Here is a 27,873-nt window from a genome sequence, read left to right as displayed (position 1 = left end):
GAAGTGGATTAAGTAAACCCCTCAATTTCCAGTGGTTGAGAGGGGGAAAAAATAATTTTATTTATTTGGTGAAATGTCTAAAAATTAAAAAAAAAAAATCTTGTCCCTGTGTTGCTGGTCGCTGTTCTCAGCAGAGCGATCATGTGGACAAACACGTGATCACTGCAGCCAGGAACTGGCCAAATAATCACATGATGGCTCTGTGTCAATGTAATATGTAATATGACTACTAGATGATCGCGGTATTGGGGTGAGGGATTAAACAGATGGTCATGTTTTCGGAACGTTTCTGCGGACCTGAAAATTACGCCTGCAAAATGTGACTAAGCGAAACCATTGATTTCAATGGTTTCATTTTCACGGGCGTGCTTCCTGCGCACAATTACTGCACGCAAGATAAAATAGGCCTTGCCGTAGTTTTTAGACATGCGAGAAAAGATCAGTCCGGCCCTATCTTTCTGCTTTTTTTCCGTGTACAAGAACGCAAAGTTTAAACAAAAATTTTGGACTGGTTCATGTACAAATACGCTCTGTCACGGCGAACTTATTTGCGTATTTGTCTGAAGAAGTCCTAAGAGCTCAAACAGACTGGCGCAAATATGTCTGCCGCTATGGAGTATATTACTGCATGAACCAGTCAAAACCATTTTGTTTTTCTTTTAACCCTTCACATTTTGCACTATTGCAAAAAACTACCTGCGATAAAGATAGCACAAGTCCTAACTTCTCTTGTACGTAGTATTAGCGCGCGAGAATCCCAAAAGTGGAAACAAAAGCATTGAAAGCAGTGGTTTCATTTCATCCCGTTATGCGGCCGTGATTTTCACATAACGGGACTAAAATACGTCCATCTGTTTAATGTGTGAATGACAGATATAACAAAACCGGTGAAATACTAGATATTTTACACTAGTAATCCTAGCAACGGTCGGCAGGTGTCGCTGCTGAGTATAGAACTACATCTCCCATGACGCCTGTGGAAGCCAGTGGGCGTGGTTAAGCAGAGCACGCACTGGCGTCGCGACGTTGACGTATTCCAGAACGTTGCTGTGGTAGCGGCGGGCGCCATGTTGGGACAGACGGGAAGCGTTTAGGCGGCAGGTTCCGGTCGCTCATTGTTGTCCTCCAAGCCGGGTTTGTCGTGGAGTGAGCCGGCTTCCTGATGCCCAGGGTCGGCGGGCGGAGGGAGGAGTGAGGTCACCATGCCTTTGTGAGTACCGGGTGTGGGGACTGAGCGGGCATTACGTCATTAGCTGCGGGTGACCCGGCTGTGAGGTAACCGCCCCGGGGGCCGCAGCGCTGCAGCCCTCTCCCTCCTAGCTCTCATTATGGGTAGAGGGGGGATGCAATGGCTGCCGTCACCTTCTCCATAACCTGCCATTGTGTCCCACCTGCCCCAGTCACACCGCAGGTAATGTAAGGGCCGGTGCTGGCCGCCATCGTATCTATGGCAACAGCCGTGTGTATTAATGGACCGTGAAAACAATGGGAAGTCCTGATGGCTGCCGTTATATTTAGGGTGATGGCGAGGGGCGGTCCGCGGGGCGTGCGACTACTGGATGTTCACGGCAGATTACGCCTTCTCAGAGTAAAGGAGTGAAATCCACCGTGAATCCGCCTGCGGGCCTAGCGAACGCCGGCTCACCGGCGTATCCGTAAGACGCAGTGTTTTACCGCTGTGAGCAGGTGTCGCCACGTAGGGGGGCGGTGTTTGCATTGTCACTTAGCGGTGCTGCACATAAATGGCGCACGCACACAATGTATCCAGTATGTACAGCGTTTATTACACACCCATAGCGAACAATATGGGCTCTATCGCCTGTAATACACGGTAATATAGAACACGCCGCGCTCTGTGTGTTATACGCAATAAAGGCCAGCGAGCGGGGAGTGGGGATCGTTGTACACACTGTCTCCATTCCCCGCGCAGCACGCAGGGACATTACGCTCGCGGGAGCCGCCCTGTGGGCTCATGTCATGGTGGTTATTCACTGTTGGCCTCCTGCACACGGGCGGGACGGATCCCCGCAGCAGAGTTCGTTGAACTGACTGGCGTCTTTTGGGAGGCTGCGGATGTACGTGCACAGTAGGCGCCAGCGCCCGGCAATGGCGCGGATCCTGCGATACCTGCAGGGCTCATTGCCGAAGGGCCGGGGGACTGATGGCTTCCATTGACCCCAACGGAAGCCGGCAGTGCGTAGCCCATACAAAATCGTAGCATGCTGCCATTTCTTCTCCGTGAGCGGAAAATCGCAGTCGATTTCCATTTGTGGAGATCAAATGGCAGTTTGCACTTAAATGCTATAAAGCAGTATTTGCTGCGGAGTCCGGAGGCGGGCGCCCACCGCGGACTCTGCAATGTAAATCTGCCTGTGTACAGAAGGCCTAATACATGGTGAATGGAATAGTTCATTGCTATGTGTAGATACGGACAAGAAACAGATGGCAGCACGCGCTATTTCTCTGCGTACCACGCAGCGTGGGCGCTATACATCTGTATAGGCAGAGTAGTCAGCGCTGTCCGTATGTAATACATTGTGTATGTCGGGGGTTTTCATAAGCAACCCTGCTATGAAACAGCTGGAAATAAAACCAAAACGTCGCCCTGCGCCTGCTTTGTGTTATATACGCAGTGCGCTCGTAGCCATACGTGGTCAGCAGCAGTTTACCAAAACGCCCGTGTCCATAGGCCTTAGGCCAGTCTCACAGCACCAGATTTCAATTGCAGAATTCGCCATCGTCACCTGTGCAGCCGATCCACGATATTCCGCACACACTGAAAACATAGACCGTTCACATGTCTGCTCGGTTGAGCAGATAGTGATTGCGATTTGTGTGAGCGGATTTAACCCTTTCCAATCCAATTTGTATCCTGGTTTTCCTAGGGGGCTAAGCCTAGGGTCACACAGGGCGGATTTGCCGCGGTTTTGCCGCAGCAGATCCGCCCGCGGCAAAACCACCCGCGGCCGTTAATCCCGGGATTAGCCAGCCATGTGGATGAGATTTCTCAGAAATCTCGTCCACACGGGACGGCTAATCCGCTGCGGTAAATCCGGTTGAAACCGCGGCTGTGGCGGCCGCAGCCGCGGTTTCAAAAGAAGCAGCATGTCCATTCTTTTTTCCATTCCGCTGCGGCCGCGCTCTCCTCTATGGAAGCGCCGGCCGCAGCGAAAGAGCGAGCGGCCGGGCCGCTTCAAAGCCGCCGCGGCTTAAACCGCGGCGGTTCTCCCGGCGGAAATCTCGTGGTTTTTGCTGCGGCCAAACCGCGAGATTTCCGACGAAAATCCGCCCTGTGTGACCCTAGCCTTACTCTTTTTCTGCCATTATACAACGGCGCTATATGCTGGCTAAAGCCAGTACTGCATGAGGTGACACATTGGATAGGCTCCGACAGCAGAGAGACTGGCAATATACAGTAAGAGAACCCCGACAGATGTCTTCCAACATCAGAGCTGTACAGCCTTAAATCATAATGTCTTCAGAGGTCAGACAGTGGATTGGAAAGGGTTAAAATCGCAGCATGTTCTATTTTTCTGCGGAATCTGCTTAGATTGTTTCCATTGAAGTCAACGGAAGCCGACCGACCCGCAGCCCATCTGTAATTAGCATTTTGTAAAGGCTGTGGGTACCGACGGCATCGCCTAGCAGGGGAAACAAACTGTACTGCGCATGACCAACGGTGAGCATCCATGGTCAGCTGCAATACAGAAACAGCAGGTACGCGGGGTCGCCGAGGTCAGAGCCAGATTCTGCTGCGGAATCCCACAAGCAGAATCTGGATGCCTGTGTGAGACCGTCCTAAGCTGTAGGATGGCACGGGGTGACCCTCATCGCACCCTGCTGCTCCGCGTCCTAACATACGGAACACAATCAGTGACTCCTGAGTTGTCTTGGCCTGACAATCTTATGAAATAAGAGACTTATGTCGCTACAGATGTGTTCATTACATTAGGGTTCAATGTAACGGGGCCATGCTGCAAGCTGTACGTTGAAGCCCAAGCCTTATGGCCATGTTACACGGGACGGTTATGGGTCATTATTCCTGTAAACGCATGCAGAGTACTGAATGACCAGCCGTACAGTGTAAACAGCAGTCAGTCACTTCTGAACGACTGGTTACAGTGAAGGGAGGACGCTCCATGGCCTGCTCCGCCTCCATGCTGGCTGTGCTGTGAGCGGTACTTGCTCCTGTGTAACAGCACAGTAGCGAGCATCACTTGCCCGCCAGCTCTTCCTGTGTAAAAGCACCATTAGGCTGTATTTATATGGAAGAGTGTGATATCTGTCTGAGAAACCTGGAACGATATCACACACAATCTACAATGTTATATGTAATTGCGATGCATTTTCTGAGAGAACCGCATTGCTGCATGTGTGGTTTCCATGCAGGTGAAAATCTCATGTGCTAATAGTAAAAACAGAAAACCACACATAAAAATGGCATGAGTGCGTCGTCAATTTTCTTTCTTGGGCTCCCATAGGAAATAATGCCCAAAATAGGACATGCTGCAATTTTTCATGCTTGCACTATTGGTGCAAGCAAAACATCGCTCATGTAAAGTAACCCATTGAGATCAACGGTTATTTTCCCATGCAAGTTCCAACCATATCGCAATCGGACGGAACTCTCACAGGAAAGCGTTCCTGATTTTGCCCATTAAGGCTACCATCAAGCGAGAAATCCAGCCGAATATCGTGCTTATCAACGTGCGTCTTACCTGCGGATGCATTGCGTCTATCATGCAAAAGCGCCTCGCGTCACTTCTATGACATTGTAATCCCCCAGCACTTGTTTTACACACATCAGAGGATCAACCAAGTGTTTCCCAATGATTTCAATGCGAAACCTTAAGTCGTACTCGCGTGCACATAACACAGCATGCGATGTCTCACTGTCCCATTGAAAACAATGGGCGATGCGTTCTGAGGGCCACGAAAAATTGGACATAAAGCGATTTTTACATCGCTGTGAAGGAAAACACCGCTCATGTGTATAACTCCATTCAATAGAATGCAGCTCATATTTACACTTGTGTGAATGGAGCATAACAGGGCTAAATAATGTGGGTTTCTGCCACAGTTCTTTAGGTGGATTACATGTGGAAAACTCTGCGGGGAATCTGCCATGTGAGCGCAGCGATGTGCTGGGGAAGTTCAGGCCTGCTTGGTATAATTGGGGAAAATATCTGTAGAAGATTGAGGGGAGGTTGTCTGACTCTTTTCCCTACTGTAGTATAAGGCTGCCTGTCCACGGACGTTGCGCTTTAACGCCGTGAGAGAACACTTAAGTCACCGCCATTTTCCGCGATAAATCTATCATAATGATATTTTCATTTCGGAAAATCGCGGTATGCTGCGATTGTTTTTAGACGCAAGAGGAAAGCTGCAATAGATCTCCCCCTCGTGTACATCGGGCTGCACTTTCCATAGTCTTCCTATGGAAAACATTTCAAGCAGGATCCGCGTGCGATTTATCGCCGCGGATCACTATGAACTATCGCACATGGACAGCCAGCCTTATTCACCATTTTTAAGTTTCAGTCAGTAAGTGGAAACATTTTTGTTTACGTCCAGAGGCTGACCTCTGCTGAGGGCTCATGCACACTGGCGAGAGCGATTTCACGGCCTGATATCACCCTCGCAGTCCTTGTGAAAAGGCCTAGATGTGAGGTGTTTTCACAAAGAAACCGCCTTGCATCCCTGCAGCGTTCCCTTTATCCCCAACGCAGCTGTCATAGCCGCAGCAGGAGATGGCAAACTTCTTCCATTGATTTCAATGGGGTTGGTTCTGCTGCCACCCCCATTGAAAGCAATGGGCGATATCACAAAACGGTAGAACTTGCTGCGATGTTATCTGCATCGCGGTGCCATGCAGGGAAACATCACAAGTATGAATGAACCCATGCAAAAGAATGGGTTTCATATTTGTGCACCCCGCAACACACAAATCACGCACTATTTTTTCGCCAGTGTAAAGGAGCCCAAAATGAACCAGAAAATCTGCTTTAAAATTTGCGTATAATGTGCGGTTTTTGGGCGCAGATATCACCCACTCATTTTAAAGGGTTTTCCAGGACATTTTTAACTTTCGCTATAGTTGACTGATAGATCATCAATAGATGATCAGCGGGGATCCACTGCTTAAATCCGTGGCGATCAGCTGAGTTCCAGTGCCGCTGTCAGGGCACCAACAAGAAAGCGCTGACCATTGTATAGTGTTCGGGTTGGTGCTGCAGCATAGTTTCCATTGAATACGAGAGCTGTGCCTGCGATACCAGCCCAAGCCACTGCACTATGGTTAGTGCTTTCTGCTTCCTCTACTGATAGTGGCAGGGAAAATCAGCTGAGTGGCGGGTCGCCTCTGATTACCTGTTGATGACCTGTCAGTCACCAATAGCGAAAAGCAAACGTCCTGGAACGCCCCTTTCATCTATGCTGAAAACCTGCAGAGTAGGGATGCTTCTCTGCATCGTGTGGGTGAGTTTTCTCATCCACCCTGTCGGTACTGTAAGGGCAAGTTCACACTGTGTATTTTGCAGTGGAATCAGTATCACGCCTGGCCTGACCCTAGGAGTCAGATCTGCAATTTCAGCCCAGTCCTAACACCAAACAGATGGTATGGCCCCTCTCTGTTCCCATCACATCATCAAGGTTGTTGGCTGGCTAATTTTAATTAAGGTTGCCGCTTCTCTTATGGCCAATGCAAGGGGGTTGGCTTAGTTATTAAAATGAGCCCATCTGTCAGACCCCTCTATAACATGAAAAGCACATAGAAGGGGCCACACCGCCTTATGCTTGGTTTAGACACAACGATTCTCGCTCAAGACATCTTTTGAGTGATAATAGTTGTGTTCATTTACAGGGCAAGATGATCGCTCAAACGGAAGCTTGATTGGCAGTTTTGAGTGATCACTTTGCGCTCGGAGCAGGGTATGCAGAAGATAAGCGGGGCCACTTGTCTTCTGCGTCTAGCCGTTCTCTTCTCGGAGCTTTCAGCTGTTATACAGCTGAGCTTTCCAAGCGGGGTATGCAAAAACAGCTGGACCGCTGTGTTCTCCATACTCCGGCTGTTCACGGAGCACTCAGTTGGTATACAGCTGTGCTCTCCGTACCCCGGCCATGTTGAAACAATAGTATCAACTGTATCCCTCTGTGAACTCCTGATAAGGCTCATCGTTGTCTTTCAGCCTGCGAGTATTTGTCAGCCTTTCACAGTTGTATCCAGTCAGAAAATACATGCTTTCTCACCTGTGTGTATATGGACCGATTGAAGCTGTATGGCCCAGCATGTTCGATCTATAAGTAAGACTCTGTTCACATCTCCCTTCTACTGCGCTGTTTTGGTACAGAAGAATGAGAATAAAACTGCCACCAGATGTGTCAAAATGGCAGAAGGCAAGTGTTGTCAGCTGGGGCCCGTTTACTATAATGAGTTTTGGTATTTGTGATGGAACAAGCAAGTGATAGAATTTGAGAAAAGAGACAAATATCACATGTCACATTGAAATTGCAGTCAATTCTGAGGATATCCTGTTATAGAGCAGGAGGAGCTGAGCTATTTGATATATAGTTTCATGGGGAAAGATTCAGTATAGCTTGTATTTTATTCATTTATATCTGCCCATTCTGAGCTGAACAGTCCGATGGGCGGAGCTATCAGTGATCGACAGCTAACTCTGTATGTACAGTCATTCATAACTGCCAATTACATATAGGACTGCCTAGTAGATGCTGAAGCTCAGAATGTGCAGGGATATATATGAATGAATCACAGGTTCTACTGAATATTTTCCCACAGAACTACCATTTTTTCCCCCAAAATAAGCCCTACCTTGATGATGATCCCTACCCCTATTTTTGGTGGAGGGGGGGACTTGAAATATAAGCCCTCCCCAGAAAATAAGCCTTAGCTACACTAGGTTTAAAAAAAAAAACAAAGAAACTTACCTAGCTGCCGACATCTGTTTCCTTCGCGCTAGTCTCCGGTGATGTGGCAGGCTGCAGTCCTGAGCGCTGACAGGATTCTCTTCTGGTGACAGGGCTTTAAATACCCCGCCTCCGGTAAGAGAGGTCTGTGATTGGATCGGGCCATGATCATTCACAGCCGTCCAGTGAATTACATCCGTGAATGGCTGTGATTTGGTTCATCGATCGCTGGCTCTGATTGGCTGAGCTCGATCCAATCACAGCGCTTACTGGGTCGGGCTATTCAAACCTCAGTCACCAGAAGAGAATCCTGTCAGCACTGAGAACTGCAGCAGCGTGGGGACCATCGCAAGGGACACAGACGTCGGCGGCTAGGTGATTGATTGCTTTTTTTTTTTTACCTTATTGCTTATCTAGCCACCAGCGTCTGTGTCCCTCGCGCTGGTCTCCACGCTGCAGCAGGCTGCAATCCTCAGCGCTGACAGGATTCTCTTCTCCTGGTAACTGGTCTTTAAATATCCCGCCTCCTGTAAGCACTGTGATTGGCTCGAGCACCAGCCAATTAGAGACGGCGCTCGATGAACCACATCAGTTACCGGAGGTGGGGTATTCAAAGCCCAGTTACCAGGAGAAGAGAATCCTGTCAGCGCTGAGGACTGCAGCAGCGTGACTCTGCCACCGATGTCTGTGTCCAAGTTTAAGACTCTGCTTCTTTTGAGGCAAAAATTAATGTAGGACAGGGTCTTATTTTCGGGAAACATGGTATATATCAGTCTGCTCAGCTCCTACTGCTCTTTAACATGATGCCTGCAATTTGGACATCATGTTTGAGCCGACAGATATGTAATATAGTATGTTAGGCTGAAAAAAAGATATGTCCATCCAGTTTAGCCTATTTCTGCTCCAATGTTGATCCAGAGGAAGGCAAAAAAAACTCGAGGTAGAAGCAAATTTTTCCCATTTATTGGAAAAATTCCTTTCTGACTTCAGTCTTGCAATCAGAATAATCCCGGATCATCGACCCTTCTGAAGTAATCAGTGACCATAACATGTAATATATCGCCCAAGAAAGGCATCCAGCCCCTCTTGTACTCTTCTAGGGAGTTCACCATCACCACGTCCTCAGGCAAAGAGTTACATAGTCTCACTGTTCTTACAGTCATGTTTTCAGTATTGCACAAATGATGTGATTGTCGGGGCCTCAGACATTGCCACGGGTGTTACTATAGGAGATCCTGAAAACATGAGCTGCGGGGGTCCGTGAGGACTGAAATTTGGGAAACACTGCTCTGGATGTAGAGGATGCCCCCTTGTTACAGTCACAGTCCTGGGTATAAATAGATGATAGGCAAGATCTCTGTATTTTCCCCTGATGTTTTTATACATAGTTATTAGGTCAACCTTTAGCCATCTTTAGCTCTGATATGTCCTCCTTGAGTGCTGGTAAAGAGGAAGAACAATGTCCCCGTCATGTGCCCCTAGACCTCTTTTGATGCACACCATGATCCTATTTGCCTTGGCAGCAGCTGCCTGACACTGGTTGCTCCAATTAAGCTTACAGTTAACTAAAATCCCCAAGTCCTTTTACATGTCAGTGTTTCCTATTTAGTGTGTAATAGTGGCATGGATTTCCTCTGCCCATGTGCAAAGCTTTACATTTATCCGTGTTAAACCTCATTTGCCACTTTTCTATCCAAGCACCCAACTTATCCAGATCCTCTTGCAATTTACTTGTGTCCTCTCTTGTGTTAATTACTTTACATAGTTTTGTATCATCTGAAAATATTGATATTTTACTGTGCAATCCTTCTACCAGGTCATAAATATTAAAAAGAATAGGGCCCAATACTGCCCCCTGTGGTATCCCACTGGTAACGGTGACTGGTAATGTACCGTTAATAACCACCCTTTATCACTGAGCCAGTAACTTACACACTTATACACATTCTCACCCAATCAAAGCATTTTCATGTTTAGGTCCCATGTCCACGGGCGGATGTGATTTGCAAAATCTGCATGGGTCACCCGCGCAGAGGATCCACAAATCAAGCCGCCCAAAGAAATACATGGATGTCCACAAGTAAAGCATGCAGATTTGATTTGCGGACCTTTTTGTTTTGGGGGTAAAAAATCACATCATGCTCCTTTTTCAGCCCAAATCCTGCACGGGCGGCTTCCGTTGAAGTCAATGGAAGCCTTCCAATCTGCGACCCATATGTAATTGAACTGTGGATGGGCTGCGGATTCCGCAGGGATAGCAAGAAAAACTGCGCCGCCACATACATCTGCAGACTCGGAAATAGAAGACCTGGACAGGTAACTGCAGTGTCCTCGGCCGTGGGCAAGGTCCAATTCTGCTACAGGCGACCGCATGTGGAATCCGGTCCGCCCGTGGACATGAGGCTGTTTACACATGAAAGGGCCTTCCATCTACGAGGCTTTCACTGCCCAATATGGTCCTCGCCCGTGTGTAGTTAGCCCAACACTGATACTTTGTGGTTTTTGTGTGAAAATTCTGAACCTTGTACTCATTGTGCAAATGTATCTGCATGCAATAATGTGATGATAACTACATGATTTGTTTAAAAGGGTTGGCCCATAAGCATTTACCACCTATCTACAGGATAGGTGATCGATATGACCATTGAGATACCCAGCAATGAGGACATGGCTCTTAGGTGCCCTGTGTGAATGGCTTGGTGATCACACATGCAACACTACTGCTCCTCGCCATCTATTGGACTTACGGCTACATTCACACGAGAGCAAATATGAACTCCATTTGTTTGAATAGTCATACACATGAGTGATGTTTTCCCGCACAGCGATACTGTGAGATTAAAAATTGCTGTCCTATTTTTTTCAAAACCCTTGGAACACATCAATGGACAGTCAAACACATTACATGCCGTGCAATGTGGTGTTTCTCATTGAAATCAATGGAAAACACTTGCCGATCCTCTGACCCCTGTGAAAGAAGCGCCGGAGGATTGGAATTTCAGAGAAGTGAATGAAAAACGGGTAAACCGCACGTTGGCAAGCGTTCGTCCGTGTGAATGTAGTCTAAGGCCATATTTACAGGGCCGAAAAAAGTTCTGTTCGACACAGACAGAATTCGCATGGAAAATGAAGCCATTCATTGGAATACCCTGTTTTTTTCGCTTACATTATCAGACGGTAAAAGAAAAATAATTGCATGCCTCATTTTTGTGTATCGTATGAGAATGTTGCATGTAATGTGTGGTGTCCTGCACTTCACACGGACCGGGTGCCTTATGTGATTTGTGCCCGAGTGTTTCATGTGCAGCTTGCATTAGTCCGTATAATTACAGCCTTCCGGAGAAAGCGGATTATAGCACTATGCCATCTCCATCAATGGAGCGGTAATGTGCGTGTCTGACCACTGATTATAGCACTATGCCATCTCCATCAATGGAGCGGTAATGCGCGTGTCTGACCACTCCGGAGCGCTCTACTTGTGATTGCTGGGTGTCCCCACGATCATACATTCAACCTATCCTGTGGACAAATGTATGTTGGCTTCCCCTTTTTCTTGTTTTAGGAGAGTATTTTATTATATTGACTGTAATACTGAGGCGAATGCCCATGGATGGATTTCTATTGCATTTCCCGAGGCGGAAATCCACGCGAGAATTCCGCAGCTATTGGGTTCTATTAAACCTAATGCCTTTCTGCCTTCCAATGCTCACTTGCGGCATGTTCTATTTGCCGTGGATTTACACTGCGGGAGGTCTCCATTAATATAGCATATTAATGGAGACCGTGGAATTCCGTGATCACTCGCAGCCACTATCCCGCTGTTAATCGCAGTTCTCCCACAGCGTAAATCCGTGGGCGTAACCCGCAGTGGGCATGAGCCTTAAGGCTATAGGGTCTGCATGACTGTAGCCTAGCGACCTCACAGTTGCATTGAAGTGAAAAAGAATTGCAGGTTGCAAATATCAATCGAGCTTGGCTTTTTTTTTTTTTTTGCAATCCATTGTTGTGGCAAGCTGCGACCTGATGAAATGTGAGCGTGAGGTCGCAGGGCATGTTGGTTTTCTTTTTCATTGTGCAGCAACTGTCACGGCCAAAAGCCCTCATATAGCACTAGTTTAAAGCTTATCGTAATAGGCATAAAGAATGATGCATATTGATATGTTTTAGCCCCTGTTCACATGGCAGTATTTGACAATTCCAAATCAGGTCTGCATTAAGTGACCCATTCAGTTAACTGCAGCGATGGTGCAAAAAAGTTACTACTTAAGATGAAATCGGGTTTTCTGTGTGCTTATTAGACCCATTGAATGAGGCTAACCTGCTTGCGGATCCGTGGCAGCTTTACTGCATATTCTGTGCATAAACACACAGAATGCTGCCATGGATTTCTAACTTTTAAAGGGTTTTTCCAGCACTACACTATTGATGACCTATCCTGAGGATAACTCATTGGCAGCGGTCCGTTGTGCAAGATCCCTGCCAATCTGTTGATTGAAGTGACTGCAACACTCAAGTGAGCGCCACTATCACTTCAGTTCACACCAGGCACAGCACTGTACATTGTATAGTGGCAATGGCTGGTATTGCAGCTCAGTTCCATCACTGGCCTCTTCAGTCAGTTGATCAGTGGGAATCCCAAATGGCGATCCTGGGGATAACTCATCAGTAATGGAGTCTCAGAAAATCCCTTTAAATAATTAGCAATCACATATGAATAAGCTGCTGCTCACCACTGTTTGTCACAGTATTGTGGCTGTGATGAAATGAAAGCTTATTTTAAAGGGGTTGTCCCGAGGCAGCAAGTGGGTCTATACACTTCTGCATGGCCATAATAATGCACTTTGTAATGTACATTGTGCATTAATTATGAGCCATACAGAAGTTATCAAAAGTTTTATACTTACCTGCTCCGTTGCTGGCGTCCTCGTCTCCATGGTGCCGACTAATTTTCGCCCTCCGATGGCCAAATTAGCCGCGCTTGCGCAGTCCGGGTCTTCTTCTTTTCTGAATGGGGCTCCGTGTAGCTCCGTGTAGCTCCGCCCCGTCACGTGCCGATTCCAGCCAATCAGGAGGCTGGAATCGGCAATGGACCGCACAGAAGCCCTGCGGTCCATGAAGACAGAGGATCCCGGCGGCCATCTTCAGCAGGTGAGTATGAAGACGCCGGACCGCCGGGATTCAGGTAAGCGCTGTGCGGGTGGTTTTTTTAACCCCTGCATCGGGGTTGTCTCGCGCCGAACGGGGGGGGGGTTTAAAAAAAAAAAAACCCGTTTCGGCGCGGGACATCTCCTTTAAGGCCCTGTATACATCTCACTAAATGCAGTCCCCATAGTCATGTATAGGCAACAGAATAAAAAAATTGTATAATCAAAAAAATTAAAGCAGATTAGAAAAATGTAGTGTGTTTCTCTCTGGTTTAAATAGATACTGGTGATGTAAAAATGGTAATATAGCCCCTTTAGGTCTTACTGCAGCCACTGGAAGGAGTTTAGTATGATACTGTGGCTCTTTAAACAGAAAAGCTTGTGCGCCTCTGCTCTAACGGTTAACTAAAGGCTGGTTTTACATATTATGCTATAATGCTCAGTTAAAATAATTTATGTAGTGATGTTGGCGCTCTATACCAAGAGATTGATGGCATAGATCTAGGATATGCAGTCATCGTTCTGAGTCTGACTCTTGAGCTCCTGCCACTCACAAGCGGTATAAGCTGTTGGACAGTGTTTGCTGTGATACACACAAGCATCGGTTGGGAGATATAATGGGCACAATAATGTGTATCTCTGTTCTTCCAATCAAAGCAACAGATACCATGGTGGAACCTGACTGACCCCATTGTCGGTCACTGAAGTCCGTCAGACTCCAGGGAAATCTGTCCTACAATGATCTGGCAGAGCATTGTGGCTTCTGTTTTTATGGGTAGCCTGAATACTAGTATGAATGGAGCCCTACAGGCTGACTGCCGCTTGTTAAAGGGCTCTTACATTTGTAGTTTAGCAAAAGCTAGAGGGCTGCCTTAGAAATTTCTGCCCTGACAGAACAACATTATGGACATGTTGAAATCCTAAGTACTTGATCCTCATTACCGCCAGATGTCTGTAGGATGTAAGATCCTTTAGGTCTCATGTCCACGGGGAAAATCGGGCCCTTCCGGATTTCTACTGTGGCTGCACTAATATTTTTTTTTTTTCATTCGGGAGATCAATTGAGATATGCGCTCCCGCATGCGTGATCCTCACCAAAATATAGCATGTCGCGCGCCCCCCCCCCCCCCCCCCCCCCCACGCATGAAATCCACAAATCACGTACAATACCATTTGCGGCTATTTAGTTAACTGCGGATGGTCAATGATTTCCTATAGGATGCGAATTTGCTAAATTATAATTTCCCTGTGGAAAGGCAACCTTTAATGTATGTGAGCAGATTTGGGGTATATTCCCATGCAGAAGTAAAAATGCTGCTTCTCCAGTGCTGTACTCCTATTTAAAAGACGAAATCTGTAAGGGGAAAAAAACTGTTAAAACACAAGGTTTTGCCAAGGTTTTGTGGAATGTAACTACTGACGAGTTTTGTGCTAATTGTAAATGAAATATAGTTTAAGGCCCATTTATATCAGCAGATGATCGCTCAAACGACAGTTTGAGTGACAGCTTTGAGCGATCATTTTGCATAAAGTATTAAGTAGCTACTAAAGGCCCATTTACACTGGACGATTATCGCTAAAAATTCGCTAATCTGCGATCGTTTTAGCGATAATCGATGTGTGTAAAAGGGGCGTGAGGCACCCGCATTTCGGGCACTTTTTGCTGATCATCAAAATCAAGCTCACCTAAAAATCATCACTGGCTTTTATCAGTCGTTCTCCACGGGGGAGTGCTGATAGCATTGTTTCCCGTGGAGAACAAAGGATCAGAGGGCAGCTCATAGGCTATTAGCTGTGTTCCAGGAAGGCTTCATTTGCATACATAATTGGTATTTAAGTAGCTGAGTAGCTACTTAAATACCAATTATTTTTTATGCAAAATAATCGCTCAAAACTGCTCAAACTATAGTTTGAGCCATCTTTGAGCGACTATCCACTCATGTATATGGGCCTTGAGCTACTTAAGTACCAATTAAGTGTGCAAATGAAGCCTTCATTAAACACAGCTAATAGCCCTAGGCCTATTATCTGCGCTCAGATCCTTTGTTCTCCATGGGTAAACAATGCTATCAGCACTCCTGGTGGAGAACTGCTAAGAGTGAAGGACGATTTTTAGGTTAGCTTAAATTTAATGATCAGCTAGCAGTGCCTGAAAAGCGGACGATGGGCGCACATTTAAATCCACAGATTATCGCTGAAACGATCACCGATTAGCTCCCCCCCCCCCCCCCCCCCCATAATCGGCTGATGCAAATGGGCCTTTAGATGCGTTGCAAGGCTTTGTGTGTGAGCTCTTGTTGTAAAGGGAACATGTTTCGTCTGATCCTCCAGTGCAGGCTGAGCTGAGAAGATATCTGGTGGGAAAAGATTATTTCTTTACTGATCTAAATCTATGTTCCTTCTTGGCTTAGAAGTCCAGTGGATTCCTGTTTAGTGGCTCAGGGTGCCTTCACACTTGCGATCGCAATATCGCTACATTTATTTATTTTTTTACGCAAATTCTATGGGAAACGCTGAGCGGGAAGCGTTTACACAAGATGACAAGTCAGCGAACAAACAAGGTTTTTTGTGTTTTTTTTTTTGTTTTGGTTTTTTTCCCCGCATTCACATTGAATGATTATCATTCAAATTCATTTGAATGAATTTTGAGCGATATTTGTTACATGTAAATGGGCCTTTAATTCATTGGAGGTGAACAAGACACTGTGCAGTCATTTGGTTTTTGGAGTGGAAAGGAAGCAGTAGAACTGGGTTACAGTCTGGATTAACTTTGGCATTTACCAGCTAATATTTGAACATGTTGTAAAAAAAATTGCTGATTGGCCATATTTGCCAACGTTGCCTTAAACAGCATTTGGCTAACAAGCAAAGTCCTTGGGAAGTAACAATTTCCTCCATCATGTCCACAGGCACGCACGGTTTCCAAGTGTGGAATCCCACAGCGGTTTCCACCCGTGCCCGCAGCTATGAGGCCAAAAATTACATTTACTCACCTGTCTGTGCGCTGCGGGGCTCTCCTCTATCGCGGCATGACCTTTTCTCTGCCTAGTGGATATGCTCGGCATGCCGGCGCCGCACTCACTTTTTCTTTTTCTTTTTTTTTTAATCACAAATCTCCTGCTCTCCCGCGGATTTTCGGCACATTCACAGTGACAGCTGCGGGTGTGCCGCGGCAGGGACGGCTTCCATTAACTTCAATAGAAGATGTCCCTGCGGGATCCGTAGAAAAATAGAACATGCTGTGATTTCTTCCTGCACATGCAATCCGCAAGCCGGGGGAAAAAAAATCACATCTGCATGCATTAAATTGCCCTGTGGATGCTAATGCATCCCTGTGGGCTTCTAGATCTGTGGATCTCCCGCGCGGCAAACCCGAGTAGATTTTATAATTAAAGGCAAAGAGGCCTCCAAGATAAAAGTAAAAATTATTGTTCATAGCGTCAGTGATAATAAAATACAGCGAAGCATCTATGAGACAATAACCCCCAAAAGCAGCTATTGGAGGGATGGTCCTCTCAGAGAGGATGGCTGCTTAGTATATGATGTCACAAGAAATCTGGTGTGTATACAAGGGGGTAGTCCTTTATTTAAACCTTTTATTAATGGTTTTCTTTACTCTTTCTTTGCTTTAGTCCATTGACAAACCAGGGAACACCGCAGCAAGCCCAGAAGAACTTTGGCATCACCTCCCCTATCAGTTTAGCAGCTCCTAAGGAAACTGATTGCACCCTCGCGCAGAAACTCATAGAAACGTTGAAACCTTTTGGTGTGTTTGAAGAAGAGGAGGAATTACAGAGGAGGTGAGGCTCTCTCGGTGATAAGTAGCATAAACCAACAATACAACTTGTTCTATGCGCTGCTTATATGTAAGAGATTTAGAAACTGGTTCTAATTACAAGAAACCAGGTGTAGCAATAAGTCAAATGTGTAAGGAATGTCCTGACACCCCAGGGCTTGAATTGTGTGCTGCTTTATCATTTACAGCAACATGTAAAGTTATGATAGAAGTTGAGCTTTTGGACCAAGCATGCATTCACTACTTTGGTAATAAAGGCAAAGCAAGACAATAAGGCCATGTTCACACTGACATTTCGGACCTGTTTTTGAAATTTCCATTACCCCGATGTGTAGATTAGCATAGCCTGCAGTTCTACTCTATCCAAAAAAGAAAACCTAAATCTCAAAATAAGGGAATCGCTCAAAATTCATTCAAAAGATGGGGAGAATGACAGCATGAGCAATCATTTTGCATAAGCTGCTAATGGGCACTTAATGCAGATTAGTAGCTTATTCGCTTCATTTGCATGTGAAGGGGCCTTTCTGAGCTGAATGCGGATAACAGCAGGTGGTTTGTTATCTGCATACAGCCCCTTTGTCCTGCTGCGGGACAGCAGCTGTAAAAAATGTTTCCAGTGCTCCCATTAGAATCACAGCCTGCAGTCCCTGCTATCAGCTGCCCAGCTGAACAATGGATTTTAAACTCAACATAAAATCAATGTTTGGCCGAAAAGCAAACGATGGAAGAATTTACATGTAACAATTATCGCACAAAAGACATCGTTTGAGCGATAATCGTCCCGTGTAAATAGGGCTTTAGTCGCAGCGATATGTGTGGTGTTCGGGTGTAGCCAGTGCGATGATTGGACAATGAATTGACCGATCGCTCACTTTCTGTGAGTTATTTTATAAGCTGTGCAATTTTGTCTATAGATCACTTCAAATTATTTACTCTCCTACAGAATTTTAATTTTGGGGAAACTGAACAATTTGGTTAAAGAATGGATTCGTGATATAAGTGAAATCAAGGTAAGCTCCCAAACTTGAGGCAATATCAAATGCAGTCTGAAATACTCGAGTTTCTTGCTCACTCGTTGTCTAGTATTGTTAAATGCATTTTCACCCACTATGCCCCTTCATTTTCCAAAAGATGTCTGAATAATAATAGCTGGCAACTAGTCTTGATCTAGTTTTGGTCTCCCATTGTGTTTACAATTTATAAAATTGACTGCCCCATAAAAAGCTTTTATAGCCTACAAACATTACAATGTATAATAGTGTCTCCTATTCTTAATTTTTTTTTTTCAACCAGAATTTACCACAGTCGGTAATTGAGAATGTCGGAGGCAAGATATTTACTTTTGGGTCATACAGATTGGGCGTCCATACAAAAGGTACATAAATTTAATCTGAAGTTAGAGAACAATAAATCTTCAATACTCTAAATATAAAGTCTTAAAACCTTAATTCAACATTAACCCATTGGCATTACTCTTTTATACAGTGGTGCCTTGGGTTAAGAGTTTAATTTGTTCCGTAATGAAGCTCTTAACCCAAGACACTCATGTCAAAATCAGTTTCCCCATTAAAATGAATGGAAACGGCATTAATCTGTTCTGTCATTCCTTTCAATGGGGCTGCTCGCAAGCCAAGGTATCACTGTATTGTGTTTTTGCGTTCCCAATAAAGGGGTTCTCCAAGTGTTAAAAATTTTAAAACAAATTGCTGCAAATGCTGTAAAATTTTTAAAGACTTGCTGCTTGCCTTTTTTTTCCTTTGCGGATCCAGTTCTGCAGCTCCTGTGGTCTTCTGGGTTTTTAGTTTACCATGTGCTACGCTCTGACTACTGCAGCCAGTTGGTGACTGCAGCGGTCATGTGCTCTACTTCTGGCATCACGGCTCCTATCGCCTGTTCGGTGATGCTAGTAGTATGGCATTAGACCGTTGCAGTCACTGATTGGCTGCCACTGTTACGTGGTAGCAGTTTGTAAACAAAGATCAGTGGAACTACGGGAGCTGCAGCGCTATATCGCTGGGGAAGAATGGGTGAGTAGTGATTCTTGTAGTATTTTACAGCATTTGTACTGTTTATTAAAACATTTTTAACACTTGCATAACCCTTTCATATCATTAATGTGAAATCCATCTGTTTTCAGGTGCTGATATTGATGCTTTGTGTGTGGCACCCAGACATGTCGACAGAAGCGACTTTTTTTCTTCCTTTTATGATAAATTGAAGTTGCAAGATGAAGTGAAGGACCTTCGTGTAAGTGGGCGCCCAAGTTTAATAGCTACCTGTACAGTTTTCCTGTTTTAATTGCTCAAAAAAATGCTAATTATGTAACTGCAGAGGGAGAGTGAGGCAGAGAGACACAAACGCTGCTACATCTAGTATGTACTTGGTCACCCCAGTGTTGGGTTCACATCTTACAGTATTTAGTACTGCTGTATAATGTCCTCCATGCTGCTGCTGGTGTGCTACTGAGAAATAGAGGGCCAGAATCTTCTTTGTATGCTGTGCATAGGAGATGACATAGCAGCCGCCCTCTTTAACAATTAGAGGGGGAGCCTGCAGAAAGAAAAACTTAAAAATTTCAAATAAGTCATATGATCAGAAATTGTGTTATTCCCTCATGCACACCCCCACAGCAGTTGATTCTGAAGTCACCTGTAACTGGTATAATTTAATTATAATGCTTTCATTATGGAAAATACTTGTCACCCCATTCAAGTGTATGGAACAGATCTTCATTTGCTGAAATTTCAGCAAAAGTTGTGCTGCATGTGAATATATCCTTAACTTCAGTGGCAAAATGTAATTGCTTATTAAAATGTTTTCTCCCCTCTGTTTTATAGGCTGTAGAAGAAGCTTTTGTACCGGTGATCAAGCTTTGCTTTGATGGAATAGAGGTAGCTGTTTTTATTTTGTCATTTCCATGAGGTAATAAGTTCAGTAAATATTCTAATCTTGATTTTTCAAGTATCACACGTGTTAATTAAAATGTGTAAAGCCTTTTGTCGCCCTCAACTGCTGCTTAAATGGCCACTCTAGTGACTTCTTAAATTTGTATTCATTATGTATGGATTCAAATACGTTTATCTTGTTCCTGTTTAGTATTATTTTGCTTCTATTTGTTTGTTGTACATTTTTCTTTCAGATTGATATTTTATTTGCAAGACTTGCACTTCAGACAATTCCTGAGGATTTGGACCTACGAGATGATGGCCTGCTGAAGAATTTAGACATACGATGTATACGTAGTCTAAATGGTAAGCTTTCTCTATAGGACCTTGCTTTTCAAAATTGGCCTTTTGCATTTATGTGGTCCTTTTTTTTATTTTTTTTTTAATGCTTGCTTGATGCCTCCTATTCTGATGCTCCCTGAAGATATAGCTGCAAAAAAAATCTTTTTCAGAAACCTTAAATGGTGTTTTTCGTCAATTTGTGAAATCTCTGTTTTCATCTATCCACTGGATGAGTGATGAATGATCGGTGGGGATCCAACAGCTGAGATGCTTACCATTGGCCAGCGTGAATGGAGGGCTGATTGCGCTTCTGCGTTGCAGCTTCATTCATTTTATTGTGGCTGGTGGATATAGCTGCGCATAGCACTTGGCTATCTCTGCTGTTCCTTGAAATAAATGGAGCACTAACCAGAAGTGAGGCAAGGCAAACGGGACCACCGTTTGCATAATCGTGGGACTCCCAGCGGTCGAACCACCACCAATCTAGTGGAAGGGTGAAAGCTGAAATATTTTACGATTACCCCTTTAAACGGGTACTGCCCTACTATTTTGTTGTACAGGGCTCCAGACTAAAAACAAACTTAGGAGCCAAATGTAATTTTTTGTCGTCAATCTTAAGTACATATATAAGTATTGCTATGTCATATACTGTAATAAACATTACATATACACACCAAGTGTCCCAGCCCCCACCCGTGTAATGTACGCAGTCCAAAGTTTTCCTCCCAATAATCTTCCTTTTACTAAACAAAACAACAAAAATAAAATTGTGTGCAGAATCTACAAAATGATGGAAACCAGCTGCACCTGACAGAACAATGAACTGTTTTCTGTCATGGGGTCCATCACTTTACCAGGAAAAATAGCGCAGAATGCAGCACTACTTTTTTTCTGGAATTTTAGACCCATCATATAAATTATCCAACAGAAATCTGAACGGGGCCTAAATATGTAACACCCCGTTTACCCCTTGTTGCTTTAGTGGGTGCAATCAGGTTACATTTGTATTTGCTAGAAGTTAATGATTTTCTGAAACTGTCTTTTGAATGTCATAATTTCCTCCTTTCTCTGCTTTTTAGTTGAGGACTGTAAAATGTATAAAGTTTTTCTTTCATTTTCACTGACTGAAGGCGCCCTTGTTAACCCCTTTCTCTTTTGCTTGATGTCAGTTTCTTCTTAGCCACCATGATTTACTTTGAGTTGCTATCTTTTTTTTTTTTTATTTACTTTTCATCCATTTTTATTCTTCCCCAGGTTGCAGAGTAACCGATGAAATCCTCCACTTAGTACCCAACATTGATAACTTCAGGTTAACTTTGAGAGCAATCAAACTGTGGGCGAAGCGTAAGTTACTCAGCAAAGCTCAAATGGTCACTTTTTTCAAATAACTTGTGCTTTTACATTGGCTAATGTGATAACCAGCAAAATTGCAAATCACTTACCTAAAAAAATTTTTTTCCTGAAAAATCACTCTAGAATGCTAAGCACTAGGGGGGTCTCCTTTCTAATTTACTGTCCATTGCTAGTTGTCAAGTAATGCCTAGTCTCTAATTGTGATAACTATGGAGGGCAGGAAGTGAAGGAGGGAGGTGACTCATTCTTCCTGTAGAAGTGGTTGGGGGTTTAGAGGGACAAACTACTCAGTACTAATGTCCTCCATGGTTGTATTTGTGTTAGAGTAGGATCTGTATTTCTCTGTGCACAGTGTGTAGAACACACCATAATTATTCCTCTCACTAGTTCTCAGAACTGACAAAGATTCAGCCTGCGGAGTGCAAAATGGTGATAAATGTAGAATACAAGTTATACAATGGCCAGATATAAGTTTACTTATATAGCCAACATACTTTAACTTATTTTTTCCCTAGAAACTCTAACGCCCTTTTTGTTTTCCTTTTTCTAGGCCATAACATCTATTCCAACATCCTAGGGTTTCTTGGTGGCGTCTCCTGGGCTATGTTGGTGGCCAGAACATGTCAGTTGTATCCAAACGCAATAGCATCCACACTGGTCCATAAGTTTTTCCTGGTATTTTCCAAATGGTGAGCTTAAAGTTTTGACTTGTTTGTCATACATTGTGTTTCAGGCATACACTGCATACATCACTGAAAAATTCATATGGTATGATTGACTTATGTAGTTTAATTTTTTTTTCTGAGAAGTTGTGTTTGAAGGTATAGGAATATATTAGATGGAAGATTTTGTTTTAAAATGCAGACAATTGGAATTTTGCAACTTTCTCTCTAATCAATGTATCCCCGTATTACTATAGTATGCTCTAAACTATATTTTTTTACATATGCAGGGAATGGCCAAATCCAGTTTTGTTGAAGCAGCCAGAAGAGTGTAATCTTAATTTACCTGTGTGGGATCCAAGGGTCAGTATGCCATGCTAGCTTTAAAAGCTAAAATAATAGTGAACAAATGGGTAATTGTGTATGAAAGTTGGGGAAAAAAAAATAGAGTTGACATGCTGCATCCTGGTAATCCGCGCCGCATCGGATTGTCCGCCTCATGTGGACAAGATGTTTGACAAATCTCATCCACATGACTGGCTAACCCCGGGTTAGCGTCCGCGAGCGGATTTGCCGCAGCGAACTTCTGCGCCGAAATTCTGCGGCAATTCTGCCCCGTGTGAACCCAACCTAAGAGCTATCAGTTGTTGAGTTGAATTGAGGGGTGGTGAATACATAAAATTCTTAAAAAATGATCCAAAGTAAATATATGTGAAATCACGTTACAAGTTACTAATAAAACAAGAAAGTCATACACACAGTATCTGTGTAGGAGTAAGAAATTTTGTTGTCCTGGTGCAAAGATCAGTGCTATAGTGCTGCTTTCAGTATTAAACGTCTTAATTATCCTGGTCTGGGTGCCAGCTAGTGTTGATGGCATTCTGGTCCTTGTGGTAGGCCTCTATGGTAAACAGTGTTACAGAGACTCCTCACTCATCTGGTAAGCAGCCTGTTTTGCCACAATCTGGCACATTGGTACTTACTGTTTTGAAAGGAAAACAATGTAAACTTAGACTAGGCAGTCCTAAAATGAACCAAATTTATCACTGATTGATAAAGGTGTTTCATTTTCAGACAGTCTAGTCTAAGTTTAAACCACCTATTAACTTGGTTTAAGCCAAAAATTGAGCCACATTTTTTTTGCGCAATGTGTAACAATTTTGGGCACAATTTAGGCCAGTTCTTTTTTGGACGTGTCCAGAAAACTGTCCAACAGTGTTTAAAAACACATAAGTGTAGTAAGCATGTAAGCCAGCTTTCTGACATTTACGCCAGAAAACAGTCGTATTCTTAATCTATATATATATATAAAATTGAATGTATGCATGTCTGTCTGTCTGTCTGCGTGTCTCTCTGTCTGCGTGTCTGTCTGTTTGTCCTTTATGTGCTACTACACCATTCATCCGATCGCCATGAAACTTTGGGAAGTTGTTGAGTGCACTCCTGGGAAGATTATAGGCATAGTACATTTATGCTACGATAAATGGCGTGCGAGCGTCGTCGACAGTTACGCCCCCCCACGTAGATCGTTCGATTTCCATCATTGCCACTAATTCTCTCACTTCCCGATGTTGTAGAAACATGAAATTTGGCCCGAGCATTGACTGTCATAAATAGGAAAAGCTAATGGGTCCCAACTCGATTGTTCAATTCTCAGCGCCAAAGAATTAGCGTCCAAATTTTACGTACGGAATGTAATTTTCTCACATAGAAACATGAAATTTGGCACGGGCATTGAATGTCATAAATAGGAAACGCTAATAGGTCCCAACTCGATTATTCAATTCCAAGCGCCAAAGAATTAGCGTCCAAATGTTACGTACGGAATCTAATTTTCTCGCTTCCCAATGTCATAGAAACTTGAAATTTGGCACGAACATTGATTATGTCATAAATAGGAAAAGCTAATGGGTCCCAACTCGATTATTCAATTGTAAGCGCCAAAGAATTAGCGTCCAAATTTTACGTACGGAATCTAATGCTCTCACATAGCAACATGAAATTTGGCACAGGCTATGGATATTTCATAAATAGGAAACGCTAATGAGTCCCAACTCAATTATTCAATTCTATGCGCAAAAGAATTAGCGTCCAAATTTTACGTACGGAATGTAATTTTCTCACATAGAAACATTAAATTTGGCACGGGCATTGAATATGTCATAAATAGGAAACGCTAATGGGTCCCAACTCGATTATTCAATTCTAAGCGCAAAACAATTAGCGTCCAAATTTTACGTACGGAATCTAATTCTCTCACTTCCTGATATATATAAATGAATGTATGTCTGTCTGTCCTTTATGCATTACTACACCATTCATCCAATTGCCATGAGACTTTGGGAAGTTGTTGAGTACACTCCTGGGAAGGTTACTGGCATAGTACAACTATCCTACGATAGGTGGCGCGCGTGCGAGCATCGTCGACAGTTATGCCCCCCAGACAAAGATCGTTTGATTTCCATCTCAAGCACGAAAGCAAAAGGCATTACGAGCAACGGGATGAGTGTTCAACCAGAAAATGATGCATCCGCCGAACGTTTCGCTTGACAATTGCTGAATATTGAGAATGCTGAGGTAAAATGAAAGCTGTGCTGTGATTGGTTGCTATTTCTTATACTGCTGAGGTAACATGAAAGCTGTGCTGTGATTGGTGGCTACTTATACTACTGAGGTTGCATGAAAGCTGTGCTGCGATTCGTTGTTATATATTATACCACTGAGGTAACATGAAAGCTGCGCTGTGATTGGTTGCTATATATAATACCGCAGAGGTAACATGAAAGCTGCGCTGTGATTGGTTGCTATTTTTTATATTGCTGAGGCAGAATAAAAGTTGCGCTGTGATTGGTTAGTTCTCTTACTGCTGAGGTAACATGAAAGCTGCGCTGTGATTGGTTGTTATATTTTATACTGCTAAGAACATGAAAGCTGCGCTGTGATTGGTTGTTATCTAGATATATAAAAACAAATGAATGTATGTCTGTCTTCGCAGCAACGCACGACGGGTAAGCTAGTAGTAAATAAGTCCCACTGTTATTGAAAAACCTCTCCTGGCTTTTGTAGTAAATTTAACTATAGCATCTCTGGTGCTTTTTCGTGTATAATGGTATTTGTAGCTGCCAACAGCTAGAAAGCTGAATGCAGTCAGCTAGAGCCAGAAGTTAAGAAACACTTCAAGCTGAATTCCTTGGGAACATGCACCATATAAATATACTGGCTTTGCCACCAGGGAGTTAACGCCTGCTGCTGACACTTTGCTGCAATGGACAGGAACTGAAATAACCTCCTTAGATGCTACTGTCAGCGGTAACCACAGTATCTAATTGGTTAAAAGTAGGAAGAGGGACATCCCTCTGTCATCCTAATGGGTACCATGCAATGTGATCTTGGGGCACCAATAGGTCACTATGCCAGCTCAGGGCATAACAATTATTGGTCACTCAGGCCTGCCGTCTAAGCACAACTAACAGGATGCTGATGGACAATAATTGACTATTCAACAAGCGAGTACATATTAAAGTCCCCTAAAAAGTGATCAAAGTCATATGTACCCCAAAATGATACCAGTAAAAATTAGTTTGTTCTGTGAAAAACAAGACCTCAACCATAGAATATAGTTGAGACAATATGGGCAAGACAAACTACATAAGGAATGCTTCGAATCCACGCAGGCGCAGACTAGGAAGGGGACACAAAAAGGATCACCCTTAACTTGAATGAAGCCAGCTGCAGTTCCCCTACACAGCAGGAGCAACAGTGAAGAGGCTGCAGCACTGCGGGCCCCATCATTCTCCACATTAATGTGTGTCCCTTACGTCGGGCCCTACATATTCTAACATTATGCCGTCACTTTATAACAAGGGAATACCCCCAACAAATGACTACTGTTGTGCAAGTATCAAGGAATAGACTACTTATTGATGGGAGTTTAAGCATCTGGAATGCAAACACATTAAGGTTTGTTTTATTTTTTTTATGAAGGTTAATCCCAGTGACAGATACCACCTGATGCCCATCATCACGCCAGCTTACCCACAGCAGAATTCTACCTACAATGTGTCTGTTTCTACACGAATGGTTATGGTGGAAGAATTCAAGCAAGGTACGTTCAGAATGTGTATGGATACCTTATGATTCTTACACTTGACACTGAAAAAAGGCTGAAGTAGTTATATTTTGCATGTTCACAATCTGAAAGCTTTGGGGCAGATTTACAAAACGGTCTAAGGCTGCCTGTCCACGGACATTGCGATATCTGCCGCCAGGGAGCAGGAGCCAGCTGACTGATCTCCGCCGTGAGCCTATCTGGCAGATAGGCTCACCGCGGAGAATCGCTAGGATTCTCCGTTCTCAGACGGGGGGGGCTTCTCTAAGCAATGCTATGGAAAGCGTGCACTGCGTTCCCCGCGGCCGGATTATCGCCGCAGGGAACGCGATGCAAAAACGCCCATGGGCAGGCAGCCTAAAAGAAGCTCTTTGTTGCCCATAGCTACCGAAGCACAGCTTTCATTTTCGTTTTATTTTGCCCTTGAAAAATGAAAGCGCTGCTGTGAGTAATTGCTGTGATAGTTTTAGATATTTGCACCATTGTTTAGAGGTGTGGGATGATTTTTTAACTTCTTTTTGACAGGACTGGCCATCACTGATGAGATCTTGCTGGGTAAAGCAGATTGGTCCAAACTTTTTGAAGCTCCAAACTTCTTTCAGAAATACAAGTATGTATATTATAATCTGTCTGCGCTGTTTGGGGGAGGAATTAAAAATAAAACAACCATAATTTCTTTAATGAGGTATGTGTGGAGTATAATTATTTTCTATTACATTGTATGTTTTCCCACCGTTGATCTGTTAAGTACATAAAAACGCACATACTAAACGTCCTGAGTATTTCCTGGTGCTATTAGTGTCAACAATCAACTGGTTGAAGTGTGAAGCCTCAAGACTAAAGGACCATTTGATGACCTAGCGCCATGTAGGCTTGGAACTATAAAGATGTTTTAGTGTAAAGGGGAGGAGATTGTTATGCACGATGTAATTGTCTCCTTCAGTCTATTTCAGGTATGAGCTGTGGAAAGATTAAGGTTTTGGAATAGTATTGTTTTTGTGAAATGCGGAAACTGCTGTCCCCCGGTTGTCTTATCAAATACAATGTTGTCACTCACTACTTTTTCTTCTAATCCTTGTAGAAAGAAAGTTGGAATGATGTGTGCCCATTCAACAGACGTTATGTTCATTTGTATTATGGCTACTTGGTTCTTAAAATGGGCTTTAGAGAATGGAACTTTGATGGAATAGCCTATGCTTGTGTAATCTGTGCGAAAATGAGTCCAGGATCAGCAGAATGAAGGGGCAGACATTTAAAGGGCACCTGTGAGCAGATTCATGCGGCCATAACCCAGGGCAGCATGATAGATTCCTTCTTTATAATGAACTATATTTTAGGCTTCATTCACACTTCAGTGTTGGATCAGTATTTTTTTTGTAAAGCCTAAACAGATTGGCTCTTACAGGGAACCTGAAATCAGTATTTCGGTCATTAAACCACCAGCATACACTTCCCCACTTGTACACTGCAATACAAACATGTTTTTACTTAAAAATGTTGAAGTTTCTGTCAAAAAGCTTAATTTGATAGTTGTGCTTCCAGTATGTAAACTGTCCTGGAATCATCTTGGGTGGTGCAATCAAAGTTGTGTCCACCTTCCCAGTCCAGAATTGATGAACAATTCCCCAGCTCCTGGTATCTATATTAGTAGCTCTGA

General features: G+C 43.9%; 1 protein-coding gene across 2 annotated transcripts in view; it reads left to right on the top strand.

The window, feature by feature from the left end:
* The first annotated feature begins 1,037 nt into the window (after positions 1–1,037).
* Positions 1,038–27,873, top strand: part of PAPOLA (poly(A) polymerase alpha) — a 42,240-nt gene continuing 15,404 nt past the window's right edge. Inside the window, exons 1-12 of one of the 2 annotated variants that reach the window (XM_066608090.1) lie at positions 1,038–1,210; positions 16,703–16,870; positions 17,810–17,876; positions 18,160–18,241; positions 19,004–19,113; positions 19,704–19,757; positions 20,006–20,117; positions 21,348–21,437; positions 21,997–22,135; positions 22,399–22,471; positions 26,093–26,213; positions 26,742–26,826. In XM_066608090.1, the coding sequence (XP_066464187.1) occupies positions 1,203–1,210; positions 16,703–16,870; positions 17,810–17,876; positions 18,160–18,241; positions 19,004–19,113; positions 19,704–19,757; positions 20,006–20,117; positions 21,348–21,437; positions 21,997–22,135; positions 22,399–22,471; positions 26,093–26,213; positions 26,742–26,826 (1,109 nt within the window). In that variant the 5' untranslated portion in view covers positions 1,038–1,202. The remainder of the gene's footprint in view (positions 1,211–16,702; positions 16,871–17,809; positions 17,877–18,159; positions 18,242–19,003; positions 19,114–19,703; positions 19,758–20,005; positions 20,118–21,347; positions 21,438–21,996; positions 22,136–22,398; positions 22,472–26,092; positions 26,214–26,741; positions 26,827–27,873) is intronic. The other variant, XM_066608089.1, reaches the window with a different exon arrangement.

This window comes from Eleutherodactylus coqui, chromosome 6 (assembly GCF_035609145.1).
Source record: "Eleutherodactylus coqui strain aEleCoq1 chromosome 6, aEleCoq1.hap1, whole genome shotgun sequence".
Classification (NCBI taxonomy): domain Eukaryota; kingdom Metazoa; phylum Chordata; class Amphibia; order Anura; family Eleutherodactylidae; genus Eleutherodactylus; species Eleutherodactylus coqui.
This window is presented reverse-complemented; position numbering and strand designations above follow the sequence as displayed.